This window comes from Panthera uncia, chromosome D4 (genome assembly GCF_023721935.1).
Source record: "Panthera uncia isolate 11264 chromosome D4, Puncia_PCG_1.0, whole genome shotgun sequence".
NCBI lineage: Eukaryota > Metazoa > Chordata > Mammalia > Carnivora > Felidae > Panthera > Panthera uncia.
Window position 1 is genome coordinate 12,687,334 of NC_064807.1, and position 16,323 is coordinate 12,703,656.

Here is a 16,323-nt window from a genome sequence, read left to right on the forward strand (position 1 = left end):
CTTTACTGTCTTCAAACTTGGGCACCAGTTGTCGGTTGTTGCTGTCCCCTTGCCCAATTACCACTACCAGAACATTCATTCTTGCGACAAAAGGCTTTTTTCCCCCAACCTACCCGTAAGAGGTGGGGGCAGGAGGTGGGGTGTAATTTTTTATGGACACATAGCATTGGTAATTAGTTTATAAGAAACAGTAAATAGAGGATATTTAGAAAAAGGCAAAGTGAACATATTTTTCTGGAAATGAGGGTGCTTATTTATGGTTTGATCTTTAGGGCTAACATCTGTTGGTAAGAAAAGGAGAAAAGAGCCTTTCCTCCTTGTATTTTATGTGCTAACATACTGTTGAGTTCAGTTAATAAATGAGATGCTGCCCGTAGTTCACGTTCTACCATGACTTGGGGCCCCGTGACCCTAAGCTTTATCTGCCAAGTAGGGATCACACCTTGTCCAACATACCTACTTCTTGCAGAGTAATGTCTAAATAAAATAGAAAACTACTTTTAAAATATTTAGATAAAATACTTAATTTCAGTAGGTAGTGAAATATGTATTTCCCTATTTCAATAATTAATGTCTAATCTCTATTTTAATAACTAATGAATGTCTACTAAAGATATAAATAGAACTGGAAAAAAACTCATTTAGATTAGAATTTTCAAATCCTCAAAGATTTTACTCTACTGTATCAGACACAGACACCACAGAGAACGGATCTATTAGGGTACATAATGGGGATTTAGTAGCTATGAGACAAATTGTGTGGTTGTTGTTTCTATAAAAATATACTAGAACTTTTCCTAAGTACGTTTAGTTACAAAAGAAGTAAATATTAGTCCAATGTCTGTAGTTTCTTTCAGAGTAGCAGTACAATTCCACCCTTGATAAGTTGTACTGTTTTCGAAAGAAAATTAGAAGATAATTTGTATATTAAAAATGTTACTGATCTATCAGGCCTTGAACAAGACAGATACTTCTCTACTGAAATTTACATCCGAGTGTGGAGGGTGGGGCAGACAAACGAATTAAAAAGCAAATAGATAATGTCGGCTATCGAGAGGTGCTGAGAAGAAAAATAAAACAAGGTAAGAGGATAGAGTGTCAGGGAAGGTTCCTTTGAGAAGATAACTATTTTAGATGATTCCTGAATGCAGAGAAGAAATTAGTCAAGTGAGTGTTTGGGGAGAAGAGTGTTCCAGGCAGAGGAAATTGCTCCTCATGAAGCCCCGAGGCAGAAGTGTATGCGTCATGTGTCAGTATGGAAGGAATCTCAGTCGGTTGAAACTTGGTAATCCAGGCATAAACGAAGGCACAAGTCACACCATGTAGGGTCTTTCAGCCCACAGAAGGAGTTTGGGTTGTATTTTGAGATGGCACCCACTGGAAGATTATCAAGAGGGATGTGGCTGACGGGCATGTAGGAAAGCACTCTAACTGCCAGCCAGGTGAAGAATCAAGTAGGGACACAGAACTAGTGCAGTGAGACCGTTTAGAAGATTATTGCTTTGGACCAGGCCAGAAATAATAGCAGCAGGGATCGGGGTGGGAGGCTGGAGAAGAGGGAAGCGTGCCAATCTGAGGATCTGTTACTGACAGTAGCAGGACTTGCTGATGGATTGGAGGTGGAGGGTAGGAGAGAAAACCAACCCCTACATTCTGCCGTTGACTGAGATGACGAAGATTGAAGGAGAAATAGGTTTGTTCACATTGGTAGGGAGGGTGTGTGAAGATTTCTGCGTGACCATCTAAGATTTAGGATGCCCGTTAGGGAGTCAGGTGAAGACACCCAGCACATTTAAGTCAAGCACAGGGTGAAAGCTCAGCGGACAAGTCACGTCAACAGCGGATACTTCCTATCTGAAGGGCTGTAGATGTTGAACTGCTTTCGAAACAGTTAAAAGACATAAGATATTAATGTATTATTTCAAGGTCTTTTTCAGAGTTTTAAGATACATTTTGTACTTCATACCACGCGATCATTGCAGGTTGTGCTAGCAACACAGTGTACCGTTTTCCTCCCAGATAGGAAGGGGTCTGCCCTGACTTGTCTCTACCGCCTGGACTCCAAAGGTCGTACAGGTGACCCTCGGACAACAGGGGTTTGAACTGTGAGGGTCAATTTTGTGTAAATTTTATGTGTAAATTTTTTTTCCATAAATAACAGTGCTATATTTTTCTCATGTTTTTCTTAACATTTCCTTTTCTCCAGCCTCCTTTATTGTAAGAGTACAGTATATAAAACATGTATTATCCAAAATATGTGTTGATCCACTGTTGATGTTATCAGTAAGGATTCCAGTCAGCAGTAGGCTGTGGGTAGTTACGTTTAGGAGAGTCAAAAGTTATACATATATTTTTGACTCACAGTGGGGGTCGGCCTCCCCAACCTTGTGTTGGTCGAGGGTCAGCTGTACTATGGTGAGATTCTACCGTCAGAGTAACCGGATTCTTAAGATGCTTTTGTCGTTCTTCATATCAGTATAAAGTTCTAACTTCTTGCTCTCTTTCAATGCCCCACATATTCTGGACCCATTCTACCAATTCAGCAAGTACCCACCATTCCAAATGGACACAACTCCTCACCCCCCATGGTATGCAGCACTCATTCTTTTTTCCAAGCTTCCTGTCTCCCCTCTGCCTTGCTTTTCCCTAGCTACTTGCTCTAAGGCCCAGAGATGAAGTCGAGGCCTCTTACCTTCTCTTAACTCTCTTGTAGCTCCTCTAGCATGAACTGATACTTCCCTTAGTCTGTATGATATGTACTGCTTACTGTAATACTCAACATTGATACTCTGCCTTAAGGTGTTACCCAGTGTTAGTCAATATGTTTCGCATTTTTTAAAGAGTAAGCTATTTGAAGGCCCAAAACCCTGTTTAGTTCCTTTGATTTCTTGTATGCTAGCATGCTGTTGAACACATAGTAGATACTCAGCAGAATATTTATTCAAATTGAACTGCCTTTGCTGTACTGTCTGCTAATAATAGACCATTCTTTTCTTCTTTAGGCTTTCCAGGATCTTCCAAACACGTTGGATGAAATTGATGCTTTATTAACTGAAGAAAGATCAAGAGCTTCTTGCTTCACAGGACTGAATCCCACAGTATGCTTCTTCCCCTTTGGCCTCCCTCAGGCACCGCCACTCTCCCCACACACCCCACATGCACGCGCGTGCACACACTTCGCTCCAGTGCCGGCCTCCCACTCTGTACTAGAGCTCTTGGTAATAATAAGCTAGACAGCAGGAACAATGTGCTTTAAATGCCAGATTCTGAATCTATTAGAATTTTAAATAGACTCTTCCTAAGGAACACACTGTTCTGTGCCTTTCCTTTATAAAAAGAATAGTGGGGCTAACCTGGAATACTGCAGCGTCTATTTTTTTTTGAGGATGAAAAACACTTTCAGTACAAGAACATAAATGAGTTGCATACAAACAGTGTGACACAATGGGCATTTTCACTTCACGTTTTAATTGATGCACAATTCCCTGTAATTTTATCCTTTGGTAGATTTGTCTTCAATAGTCTTTTTCCCTGGCAGGTCGTTGAGGAATACACAAAAAGAGAAGAAGAAATAGAGCAATTAACTGAGGAACTAAAGATAAAGAAAGTTGAACTGGATAAATACAGGGAAAACATTTCACAGGTAGTTATTTAACCTTTATCTTTTCTTCTGTTGCGTGCTCACCATTCATCCCACGGGAACATAGAACGGCGCACAGTGAAATTACATGGAACAAATAGTTACACATGTCCTCGTGACTAGATTGATACTCCATTTCTTAGGGGCAGTTTTCTATCAATATAGTAATACTTCTTTTGTGTTTTTATATTGAATTTATTTGCAGGTAAAAGAAAGGTGGCTTAATCCTTTAAAAGAGCTCGTAGAAAAAATTAATGAAAAATTCAGCAATTTTTTTAGTTCCATGCAGTGTGCTGGTGAAGTCGATCTGCATACAGAAAATGAGGTAAAACTGCATTTCACGTGTTTCCTGGCGAGTAGTTTTAATTATGTGCTGAGAGTACGTGTGAATTGTTAATTGTAGAATGAGGCCTGTGACAGTTTTGCTTACTAAAAAATCACTCAAAGGAAGGAAAATACCACTGCGGGAGTCCATCGCGGTCACTTGTGTTTGTGTGTGTGTGTGTGTGTGTGTGACATTTGAGATCAGTCGCTAGCATCTTACTGACTTTTTGTATCCAGGGAGGTAATGGTTATTTGGCTCTGCGTGAATTGATTTATAAATCCACCACTGTCCACATTACAACATTCCTAAGCAGATTGGCAAACTTCACTGAAATACAGTGTATTAGTGGTTTCCGTTTTTAGCAAGAGAGAGTACACAGGAATGAAAATATTTGCAAATTTGTTACTAGTTTCTTGAGCTGTAAGTTAAGGCATTGCAAGTATAGGTAAAATAATTTCCTTTCAGAAATACATCAAGTGATCAACTGGGATTTGCTTTAAAATAATTGAAAAAAGGAGTTGGGGGAATTATAGATGAAACAGGATGATTGTTTAATCCTCACAGTTATTTTGTAAAGCAGGTACTATACCTCAGTTTTCTTTCTTTTTTTTTTTTTTTTATTTACAAATAAACTGCAACAACCAAGTATCAAAGAACTAGTTGCCGTCTACAGGCCTTTAGGCATCTTCACAGATCTGTTGAAATAAAACTACAGTCACTAAATTTTACGGCTTTTCCTCTTCTAATGGATTTATTCAGTCTCTTTTCAAATAGTAGTATGTAAGTGCCCGAGAAACCCGGAACCTTCAACAAGTATGTGAACGTTTCACAGGAGGACTATGATAAGTACGGCATCCGGATTCGAGTCAAGTTCCGCAGCAGCACGCAGCTGCATGAGTTAACTCCACACCACCAGAGCGGGGGTGAAAGAAGCGTGTCCACTATGTTGTACTTGATGGCCCTTCAGGAACTCAATCGATGTCCGTTCAGAGTAGTTGATGAGATCAATCAGGTGTGGAGCTTACTCCTTTACCTGGGTTTTATTGCATCTTGTGGTGGATGTAAATGTAATCAGTATCATTGTTGTTTAGGGAATGGACCCGATCAATGAACGGAGAGTGTTTGAAATGGTTGTAAATACTGCTTGTAAAGAAAATACATCTCAGTACTTCTTTATCACACCAAAGGTGGGTAATCAGTAATCTTAAAGAGCTCATGTAACTCCGAAGTCCCCTGTGGCTTCATCATGTAGCAGATTTTATGGCCCAATACATAAAGGTGAGCAGAAATACTCCCACAAAAGGAACTCCAAGGATTACAGTAGTATTTATATTACTAAAGGGGACAAGTTCCAGTGACATACTTAATCAGAGACCTTATTATTGCAAGAAGAAACGTAGGAGGCATAGAATTATGTTCTAGAACCAAGATTTCCTCCCTGGTTTTGGCACTTACTCCTTCTCTAGATAAGTTCTCTGTTAGCACTTTTTACAAGCGGCAGGGGATTCCACACTCAGACCTGAGATGCTCATGTCCCCAGAAGGGCCCGTCCAGGGATGCACTGCCCTTCACCGTTCACCAGCACCACTGCCCTGACCCAGAGGAAATCGCAAGTTAAGCCAATGTCTTCTTTTCTCACATTAACTTCGATATAAGCAGAATCATCCTTACAGAGAATTTTCCGTAAGCTAGAACCATTACAACAGGAAATTGTCTTTTGTTACATCTTGTGCTGTAGGTGAATTGTAAGACCAGTAAACTCAAAGCTGTGTTTATTAACGTTACTGGATTTTCTTTTTAAAACTAAGTATGCATGAAAAATTTCATTGGCAAGTCCATCTTAAATGCACATTTTTATTGAAGAGTATAATCTGTCTTCTGGGTCTGGCACAGACTCTCTGGAATAGCCAGACCTGCTCTGTTGTCTACCAAACACCCTACCCTTAAAAACCCACCCCTCTGTCACACACTTTTCAGGCTACCAATCTTTCACGACCGTACAAGTTGCTTGTGAAGTATTTGTGGATAAATGAGTGAAAGAATGGATCCCAGGGATGTTCTGAAGGACTTACTTCCAGGGTCAACCTAGGAAGCTGTAGGATCTTATTTGGCCTGGGAAATACAAGGCATGTTGATCATTAGGCGGGGCTTCAGGCGTGCTCGCTCAAGGAAGGATCACGGTCTGGCAGGGTTTATGTTGAACTGAGAACTTCAGAAGTATTTCATTTATGTTAGAAATAAAGTAACATTTGACTTGACCCACCACGTGAGGCCGGTAAATCGTGCTTAATATACGGCATTATGTGCCCCTTTGTTTTAACACAGCTCCTGCAGAATCTTCCTTATTCTGAAAAGATGACTGTGTTGTTTGTCTACAACGGTCCTCATATGTTGGAACCTAACAGGTGGAACCTAAAGGCTTTCCAGAGGCGGCGGCGGCGCATCACGTTCACTCAACCGCAGTGAAAGTAGAGGGCGACAGCTGTGACGTTTCTCTGGTTAAATCCTGTTTCTAAGTGTGGCTCGCTTGAATAAAAGGAGATTCACTAAAGACTAAGAGATCAGTCATTTTTGGAAACCTGTTAAACACAAACGGGTTGATGATTGGAGACCGTAGTAACTTCTGTCTGTGGAACATTATCCCGTAGTAGAAATTAGTCTTCAGCTTTTGTTGAACTTGAGTCCTTGGCCCTCTGGCCGTATGTCATGGGGTTCCCACGATAAAAGGTGTTGACTGTGTTACATCACAGGTGCAGGGGAAGTGTGGTGGGCCTGCTAACCTCCAGCTAGAATTCCTGAGTAACTTTAATTACTGTCAGAGTCTAAAGAGGACTCTGCAGCTCAAGTCATAGTTTCCTCCCAGTGTTCTATTTAATTTTTTAAAAATTGATACGGAAATGTCTAGACTAATGTATAATAATTTATGACAAGTCTATTCATTTCTTCCTATTAAAAAGGATTACCTTATCTCCACTAGGAAATGTGATTTTATGGGCCTTTAAAAAAACTTTATGAAACTTGACACTCTAATCGTATTGGTATCTCAAGGGAAAAACATGCTGGGCTTCAAAAATAGGACTTGTTTGAAATGCCACAAGGTGGCCACTAGATGATGCAACATACAGCAAAAGATTGACAGAAGAAAATCAAGTTTTTAAAGAATAACCCTGTAAAGTGTGTGTGGGGTGGGTTTGGTTTGTTTTTTTTTTAATTTAAAGTCAACTGTATTTTACATCTTCAATTTCTAAAAGCATTTTTATAATTATTTTTAGAAGGGTTTTTTCTTAAGATTTCATATACTGGTTTCTACAGTTTATATTTGAAATTTCTCAGTGTTATGTCAAGAGTGAGGGAAAGCATTGATTTGTTTCAAAACATACTGTTTCTAGAACTTAAGCTTTGAGGTCCTTCCTACCATGTTGATCCTACCCCACTGTCCTAGAAAATCTAGTTTGAACTGTTTTCTTTGAGCAGGGAAGAATTAGAGAAGCATTTGTTTATCTCTGAGTTACACTAATTAACAGTGCCAAAACAGTTCTATTCTTTTAAAAGATAAATTTTGTGAGATAATGGACGAATCCAAGAACACGTCTCTCTGAACAACGGATTGGATCCGTGCCAGTCATGACAGAATTATTTTTTTGACTTGGTAGCTTGAATAAATTGCAGAATTGCATTCAGTTTGTGCTTTGTATATTCATAAATAGCCATGGAAATTTATATTCTTATTAGGTCAAAAAATAATGAACTGCAAGTCTATCCTCTCACTTGGACATTTTCTCTTTAAAAGGTATTTTTTTCTTGAAAAAATTTTAAAAGAGCCTTCTCAGTCTAATGCATGTATTATGAAAATATTTTAAAAAACATTTTTACTGGTGTAACAACTCACGTAAACATTGAAAAACTTGGTAACCTATTAAAGGGACAGTGCTCCCAAATGTTTCTGTTGTTTAATACTTTGCTTTCCACCAAAATATCTTTACTGATACACGCTTACTGTCCTGTGTTTTGTGTCTGAGTGCCAACCATCTTCCTTCTGCAGGCAGGTGACCCGTGGGCACGCGGAGCTTGAAGATGAGTTGTGTTTGCAAATCAAATGGTCAAGTTTATTGGAATTTACATATGCCAGTAATTATTCCATACTTTGTTTGTAAGCATTTTATATTTCTCTACTGGACAAATATTTAGTTTTACATTGGATTTTGAACTGTAAATGAAAAATTATGTATCATTTTAACATATTAATAAGAGAATAAGTCTAACACATTATATTCTCAGCCACTTAAAACTTCATATATTTTCTGCAAGGGTTGATTTCTAATTACATACAAATTGTACAAACGCCAAGTGAAAGTCTGATTTGATGAATAAAATATTCAAAACCTGAAGGTGACAAGTATTTTTAATGAGAAAATCCTCATTAATTTGCCTAAGGAGAGAGTCTCTATTCAAAGATTTTTAGTGTTCAAAGTAAAGATTTTTTGCTTTCTGATTGTCTTTTGGACACGTGCTTGTTTTCTTTGGAGTATGAATCTTTAGTCTGTGAAAAATGTAATTCTGTCCTGCCATAGTGTGTGTCTGCGTGCGTGCGTGCGTGCATGTGTGTGTGTGTCACTGGGGAAAAAGACCTCTGTGGAAAACGCTTTGTTGGTAATAAACGCATATTTTCATATTATTTTGGAGTATGGTGTTTTTTATTTGAGAGAGAGAGAGAGAGTACATACGCGGGCAAGTGAGTGGGGAAAGGGGAGAGGGAGAGCAAGAATCCCAAGCAGGCCCTGTGCTGGGCATGGAGCCTGGCACGGAGCCTGACAGAAGGCTGGATCTCACAAATTGTGAGATCACGACCTGAGCCAAAATCAAGAGTTGGACACTCAACTGACCCAGGCCACCCAGGCACCACTGGTGTAGGTTATTTGAAGTGAAAACTGTTTTCACACTTTCAGCCTTATTAAGAGTCATTTTGTTTTTCGAATTTAGTGAAAAGCCAGTCTGTCTGGTGTGCTTTTGCCTGTCCATGTTCAAAACCCATCAAATATTTAGTTCTTTGCCTGCCTGCAAGGAGATTACAGTCTAACGGAAGCAATGAACATCATGAAAAAAGGTTTCAACCATCTGAGGAAGCCACCTTACAACACGAGTGGCAACAGTTTTTAGCCTGAAGCCCTAGATTTGCTAAAAACGTTCACAAGAATCATTTTGTCTTCATACATTAAGCTCCTGTCTTGACTCAGTTCCCTTGTTGTGAAATGAGAATACTTCATGTACAGAGTTGTCGAAGGGAGCAGGTGAGCTGAGGGGCGTCAACGGCACCTGGCATCCTAGTGGCACTTCATCAATGTCTCATTTTTTTCTCCAGCTTCATTGCAGTTTTGTAATTTAAATCTTAAAAAGCATAATATACGGTGTATTTTATACATGGAGGTCTGAGAATTCCCTTTCAAGTGAAGTTAACGTAGAGTTCTATTTTATCGATTGTGTCAGTTTTTCAAAGGACAGAGGCACCTGTACGCTTTGAGGGAGCCTTTTGATGTAGAGATAAAATTATTTTCTTACACCTTCATGAAATTTGAATCCGGTCGATGAGCTACCCTCAAGATACTGCACTCTGTCTCATTACTGTATACTCACACCATCTATTTTGGAAAGCTTCTAATTAATACGCTTTGCACATTGGGGAGATTTGACTCTATTGACCATTCGGGCTTATTTTTTATTCCCAGGGGAAAATTTGGATTTTGGGGGGGGGGGGGTTGTTGTTGAGATAGGACTATGCCCTCGTTGCTCTGAAATTAGTTAATTGGCGATTGGTTGGAAGATTTTGTTTTTTTAGGTTTTTGTTTTTGTTTGTAGCCAGCTTTGTTTAACCCCAAAGAGAAAGAGCATGACTGCTCTGCCTAGATTCATTCTAGAGGGTTTGGAGAAGCTGAGAGGGGCCTATGGGCAGCTTTCGGACTCTGGGCCCCAGCTTCATCTGAGACACTGAGACGCAGGCTGGCTGTTCGGGGGCAGACTGCTATAAATCGTGCCTCACTTTTCTGGTCACCCATTAAGAAACTCGTTATTTCCTTTATTCTCGTGGGAGCAAGCTTCCACACTCGGGTGGCGTCCAGGCCCACATGTGAAGAGGGGTGGGGGAAGGCACAGTGCCAGGGGGTCCCTTCATTCTTGCCAAATACCCACTGGGGAGTAGGTTGAGACACATTATTTCAGTGTAAAAGTTTGGGGACAAACTGTCCAGTGTTATGATAGAATAATAAATTTTAAGTTCTCTTCGTATTATTTACAATCTTCACGTAGTGCCAGTGTTGTCTGGCCTGTCATTTTTCACCTTCAAATATTAGCTGTTAGGCTGGAAACAATCTTCCAAGTGGCTTAGATCATTCTCTTCACAGTCTTAAATCATGAAGGGGAATCGTTGGAGTGATTAGGCTAGCCCCGGTAAGCCTCAAGTTACTTTGTAAACTAGATGGAATAATAATCTGTTTATAAGCTGTATTGTACTCCAAGTATTTCCACCCAACAACCCTTTAACTGTAGATCAACAGAAACTTAGCAATGGTAAGACTTCTGCAAACTTTTACTACTGGTAAATGGGAGAGGTGAGGCTGAAGAAACAGGCTTAATTTTTTTTCCAGGATACCGTGCTGCCTTTTTATCAAGATACCTTGCCTTCTGGATTGTTGGGAGCTACCCCGTAAACAGTTGTTCCGGTTACGTAATGCACGTTGTTAGGGCTAAGACACTGCCGCTCCAATCAATACTTATACCTTAGGTCAGGTGCAAGTTCTGCTGTAACAAAAACCCAGATAGAGCTTAGATAAGATAGAAGTTTATTCTTTTCTTAACAGAGCATAAGCAGTCTGGGATTCCTCACCCAGTTCCCATTGTGCTGCTCTGCCGTCCTCGAAACTGGGTTCTTTCTCATGGTCCAAGGTGGAACTGCTTCAACTCTTGCCACCATTTGTATCCAAATGATCAAGTTAGGGAGAAAGGGGTAAGAGGAAGACACAGTCACCCTTTTTAAGAGAACCACATGCAAGCGGCCCATGTTACTTTTGTTCTTCTCCTGAACTGAGTCACATGGTCTGCACCACACTGGACTAGGTCATCTTTAGCTATGTGTCTCTTTTCCTAGTTAAACTCCAGCCACTCTGTTAAAAAGGGGAGAAGGACTACAGCTCAGTAACAGTATCATGAGCCAATCCAATCAATGCCCTCTCTCCCAGCACTGATGGATTCGCGCATATTCCATTATTTATATATTCAATCTTCATTTACATGTACTACAAGCAAAACACTCGCGTATGTATTTTAAGGGAAAAAAATCAGACTTGCATACAATTCCTCTCTCAAGAAACACCCTAGGGTAGGGATTTGATTCGAGATGGGGACGTAGGAAGATCTCGAACTCCCTTCTTCCCACAGGCACTGAGCCTACAGCTACATAAGGAACAATGTCCTCAGAATAACCTAAAAGTTGACTGAGCAACACCTACACATTGGACAAAAAAGAAAACAAGTCAAGAGTAGGAGAGGCTGGGACACAAACTTGCCACAACCCCCACCCCAGGTGCAGTGACCTACAATTAGGACAGAACTGCAAGCCCAGAGCTTCTCCCTGAGTAGTGAAGGGCTCAGCTCAAACCCATCAGGCACCCCAAATTTTAAAATGTGCACCTGAGAGATGAGCCCCCAAGACATCTAACTTTGTAAACCAATGGGGCTCGCAATCCCCCAAACACACAAGACTAGCAATCTGAGAAACAGTTGTGCAAGGGCTTGTGTGCTTGCACTCACCTGCCCCAGGGCCCAGCTCAGACACAGCTGTTTGTGCCTACACAATACACAGAGCCTCATCTCCTTATGTTAAAGCACCAGCTTGAGAACCTGGCATCACATTTAACACACACATCTAGGAGCCTGTGGCTTATCTTGTACATGAATTCACTTCTTCAAGGCTAGAAGAGGTGGCTGCTTCATCTAACGCATAGAAACCAACAGAGAATTAAATAAAATGAAGCAACAAAAAAGTAGGTTACAAATTTAAGAACAAGATAAAAACTCAGGGAAAAAACTTAATGAAATGGCAGTAAGTAATTTACCCATTAAAGACTTTGAAATACTGGTCATAAAGAAGCTCACTAACCTAGGGAGAAAAATGGATGAATATGGTGAGAAATATAACAAAGAGATGTACAGTATGAGAAAGCACCAAGTGGAAGTATTAGAGCTGAAAAATACAATCACTGAACTAAAATACACACTAGAGGCATTTAACAACAGGTTACATGAAGCAAAAGAAAGAATCAGTGAACTCAAAGACAAAGCAGAACTCACCCAATCTGAGCAGCAAAAAGAAAAATTAAAAAAAGTAAAGATAGCTTAAGAGCCTTATAGGGCAACAACAAATGAGTTAATGTTCGCATTATGGGAATTCCAGAAGAAGCACAGAGAGGGGCAGAAAGCTTATTTTTTAAAAATAATGGCTGAAAAATTTCCTAACCTGGGGAAGGAAACAAACATCCAAATCCAGGAAACCCACTAAGTTCCAAATAAGATGAACCCAAGGAGACCCACACTAAGACACATTATAATTAAGATGTCAAAAGTTAAAGATAAGGACAAAATCTTCAAAGCCAGAAGAAGAAACAAGTTGTTATGTACAAGGAAGCTTTCAGAAGACTATCAGATTTTTTTCAGCAGAAACTTTGCAGGCCAGAATAGGGTGGCATGATATATCCAAAGAACTAAAAGAAAAAAAAAAAAAACAAAAAACCCAAGAATACACTACTCAGCAAACTTATCATTCACAACTGAAAGTAAGATAAGGAATTTTCCAGACAAGAAAAGCTAAAGGCATTCATCACCATTAAACCAGCCTTACAAAAAAATACTAAGGGACCTCTTTAAAAGCTGAAAGAAAAGGTTCTAATTAGTAACATATAAAAGAATAAATCTCACTAGAAAACTAAATACAGAGTAAGGGAGATTAATCACTCTTAAAGCTAGTATGAAGGTTAAGACAAAAGTAGTAAAAATAACTATGATAACAATAATTAGTTAAGGAATACACAAGATAAAAAGACCTAAAATGTGACATTAAAAACCTAAAATGTGGGGGAGAGAGTACTTTAGAATACATTCAAAGTTAAGTGTTACCAACTTAAAATAGACGAATAGATTTAAGTTGTTATGTGTAAGCCTGATGGTAACCACAAGCAAAAAACACAGAGAAAAGAATCTAAGCATCCTACTACAGAAAATTATCAAATAACACAAGAAAGGAACAGAAGAACTACAACAGAGCCAGAAAACAATAACAAAATGGAAACAAACACATACCTATCATTAATTACTTTAAATGTAAATGGGCTAAATTCTACTTTCAGTAGACAGAATGACGGAATGGATTAAACAACAGGACCCATCTCTATTTTGCCTACAAGATACTCTAGATGAAGGGATACACACAGACTGGAAGTTAAGAGATGACTAAATCTATTCTATTCAAACAGAAACCAAGAGAGAGCTGGGGTAGCTATATTTACCTTTGACAAAACAGACTTTAAAACAAAAAAGACTATTGTAAGAGAAAAACAAGGGCATTACATAATGATAAAGTAATCAATTCAATAAAAGGATGTAACATTTGTCAATATTTGTGTACCCAACAAAGAAGCATGTATACATCAATTATTAGATGGATAGACAGCAATAAAGTGGGGAACTTTAATACCCAACTTACATCAATGTATAGATCATCCAGATAGTAAATCGGTAAGGAAACATTGGCCTTAAACAACACATTAGGTCAGATAGACTTAACAGATATATCTGGAATATTCCAACCAAAAGCAACAAAATATACAATCTTCTCAAGTGCACAGGATAGATCATATGTTAGGCCACAAAACAAGACAATAAGGATTAAAATATCAAGCATCTTTTCTGACCACAATGGTATGAAACTACCCATGAATTATATGAAGAAAACCAGAAAATCAATAAATATGTAAAGAATAATATGATGCTGAACAACAAATGGATCAAAGAAGAAATCAAAAGAGAAATTTAAAAAATACCCTTAGACAAATGAAAATGGAAACATAGCATATGGGATGCTGCAAATACAGTACTAATAGAGAAACTCACAGCAATAAATGCCTACCTGAAGAAACAAGGACATCTGATAAACAACCAAACTTTTTATACCTCAAGGAACTGGAAGAAAAAGATGAAGTCTACAGTTAAGTAGACGTAAAGATGACAGCAGAAAGAAAATAACAAAATGGCAATAAGTACCTGCCTGTCAATTGCTTTATTCGATTTACTAACATAAATGGACTAAATGCTCTAATCAACAGATATAAGGTGGCAGAATTGTTTGGAAAGCAACAACAATGACCTATCTATATCCTGCCTTCAGGAGATTCACCTCAGACCTAAAAAGACTTTCAGACTGAAAGTGAAGGGATGGAAAAAAATTTCCCATGCAAATGGAGATGGGGGGGAAAAGCCACGGTAACAACACTTTTATTGGACAAAATAAAGACTATAGCAGGAGACAAAGAAGGGCGTTACATAATGATAAAGGAATCAACCCAACGAGAGGATAGAACAATTGAAAATATCTACACACCCAACCTTGGAGTACCTCAATACGTAAAGCAAATATTAGTGGACATAAAGAGAGAAATTGATGGTAATACAATAATAATGGACTTCAACACCCATTTACAGTAATGGATAGACGGATCATCCAAGAAGAAAATCAATAAGGAAATAGTGGATACATTGGACCACATATACGTAACCGATATGCACAAAACATTCCATCCCAAAACAACAAAATATACATTCACAATCTAACCCTACACCTAAATGATCTAGAAAAAGAACAAGCAAAACCCAGAATGAGTATAAGAAAGAAAATAACATGGGGCACCTGGGTGGCTCAGATTAAGCGTCCAGCTTCAGCTCAGGTCATGATCTCACCATTTGTGAGTTTGAGCCCCACATCAGGCTGAGCCTGGAGCCTGCTTCAGATTCTGTGTCTTCCTCTCTCCCCTCCCCTCCCCTGCTCACACTCTGTCTCTCAAAAATAAACATTAAAAAATTTTTTTAAAAAGGAAAGAAAATAACCTAGATCAAGGAAGAAACAGAGGACACAGAGACAAAAAAAAAAAAAAAAAAAGAAAAGAAAAAAAATCAGTTAAACCACGAGCTGGTTGTTTGAAAGATAAATAAAATTGATAAACATTTAGCCAAACTCATCAAAACAAAACAAAACAAAACGACCCCAAGAAATAAAATCTGAAACTGACATCACAGGAACATGTAGGATCATCAAAGACTACAATAAAATATCATATGCCTACAAGCTGGACAATAGAAAAAAATGGATAAAGTCCTAGGAAAATAATTGTCCAAAACTGAATCAGGAATATAAAATCTGAATCAACCAATTACTAGTAATGGAATTGAATTAGCAATTAAAAAGGACCAGATGGATTCACAGGTGAATTCTACCAAACATGCTACAAAACTATAGTAATCAGAACAGTATGGTCCTGACACAAAAACAGATACAATGATTAACAGAACAGAATAGACAACCTGGAAATAAACCCATAATTAAACGGTCAATTAATCTACAACAACGGAGGCTAGAATATGCAATGGGGAAAAGAAAGTCTTTTCAATAAATAGTGTTGGGATCACTGGACAGCAGCATGCAAAAGAATGAAACTGGACAGCTTTCTAACACCATACACAAAAATAAACTAAAGATGGTTTGAAGACCTATATGTGAGGCCTGCAGCCATAAAACTCCTGCCAGATAGCACAGGCAGTAATTTTTCTGACATCGATTATAGCAACATTTTTGTAGAGATGTCTCGTAAGGCAAGAGAAACACATGTACAAATAAACTATTGGGACCCTATCAGAATAAAAAGCTTTTTCACTGTGAAGGAAACCATTAACAAATCAAAAAGGCAACCTACTGAACTGGAAAAAGTATTTGCAAATGATATATCTGGCAAAAGGTTAATAACCAAAATGTAGAACAGTCTTATATAACTCAACACCAAAACAACAAACAATCCAATTTAAAAATGGGCAGAGGACCTCAGTAGACATTTTTTCTCAAAGAATACATCCAGGTGGCCAACACATGAAAAGATGCTCAACCTCACTTATCATCAGGGAAATGCAAATCAAAACCACAATGAGAGATCACTGCACACCCGTCAGCATGGTTAAAATAAAAAGCACAAGAAATAACAAGTGCTGGTGAGGGGAGAAAAAGGAACCTTCATGCACTGTTGGTGGGGATGAAAAGTGGTGCAGCTGC

The 16,323-nt window shown here is 38.7% G+C and overlaps 1 protein-coding gene across 2 annotated transcripts in view; it reads left to right on the plus strand.

Moving 5' to 3' along the window:
* The window catches only part of SMC5 (structural maintenance of chromosomes 5), a 95,718-nt gene extending 87,078 nt beyond the window's left edge, over positions 1-8,640 (plus strand). Inside the window, exons 19-25 of one of the 2 annotated variants that reach the window (XM_049633630.1) lie at positions 2,544-2,588; positions 3,003-3,098; positions 3,539-3,643; positions 3,846-3,965; positions 4,798-4,977; positions 5,057-5,152; positions 6,291-8,640. In XM_049633630.1, the coding sequence (XP_049489587.1) occupies positions 2,544-2,588; positions 3,003-3,098; positions 3,539-3,643; positions 3,846-3,965; positions 4,798-4,977; positions 5,057-5,152; positions 6,291-6,431 (783 nt within the window). In that variant the 3' untranslated portion in view covers positions 6,432-8,640. The remainder of the gene's footprint in view (positions 1-2,543; positions 2,589-3,002; positions 3,099-3,538; positions 3,644-3,845; positions 3,966-4,797; positions 4,978-5,056; positions 5,153-6,290) is intronic. The other variant, XM_049633636.1, reaches the window with a different exon arrangement.
* The last annotated feature ends 7,683 nt before the right edge of the window (positions 8,641-16,323 follow it).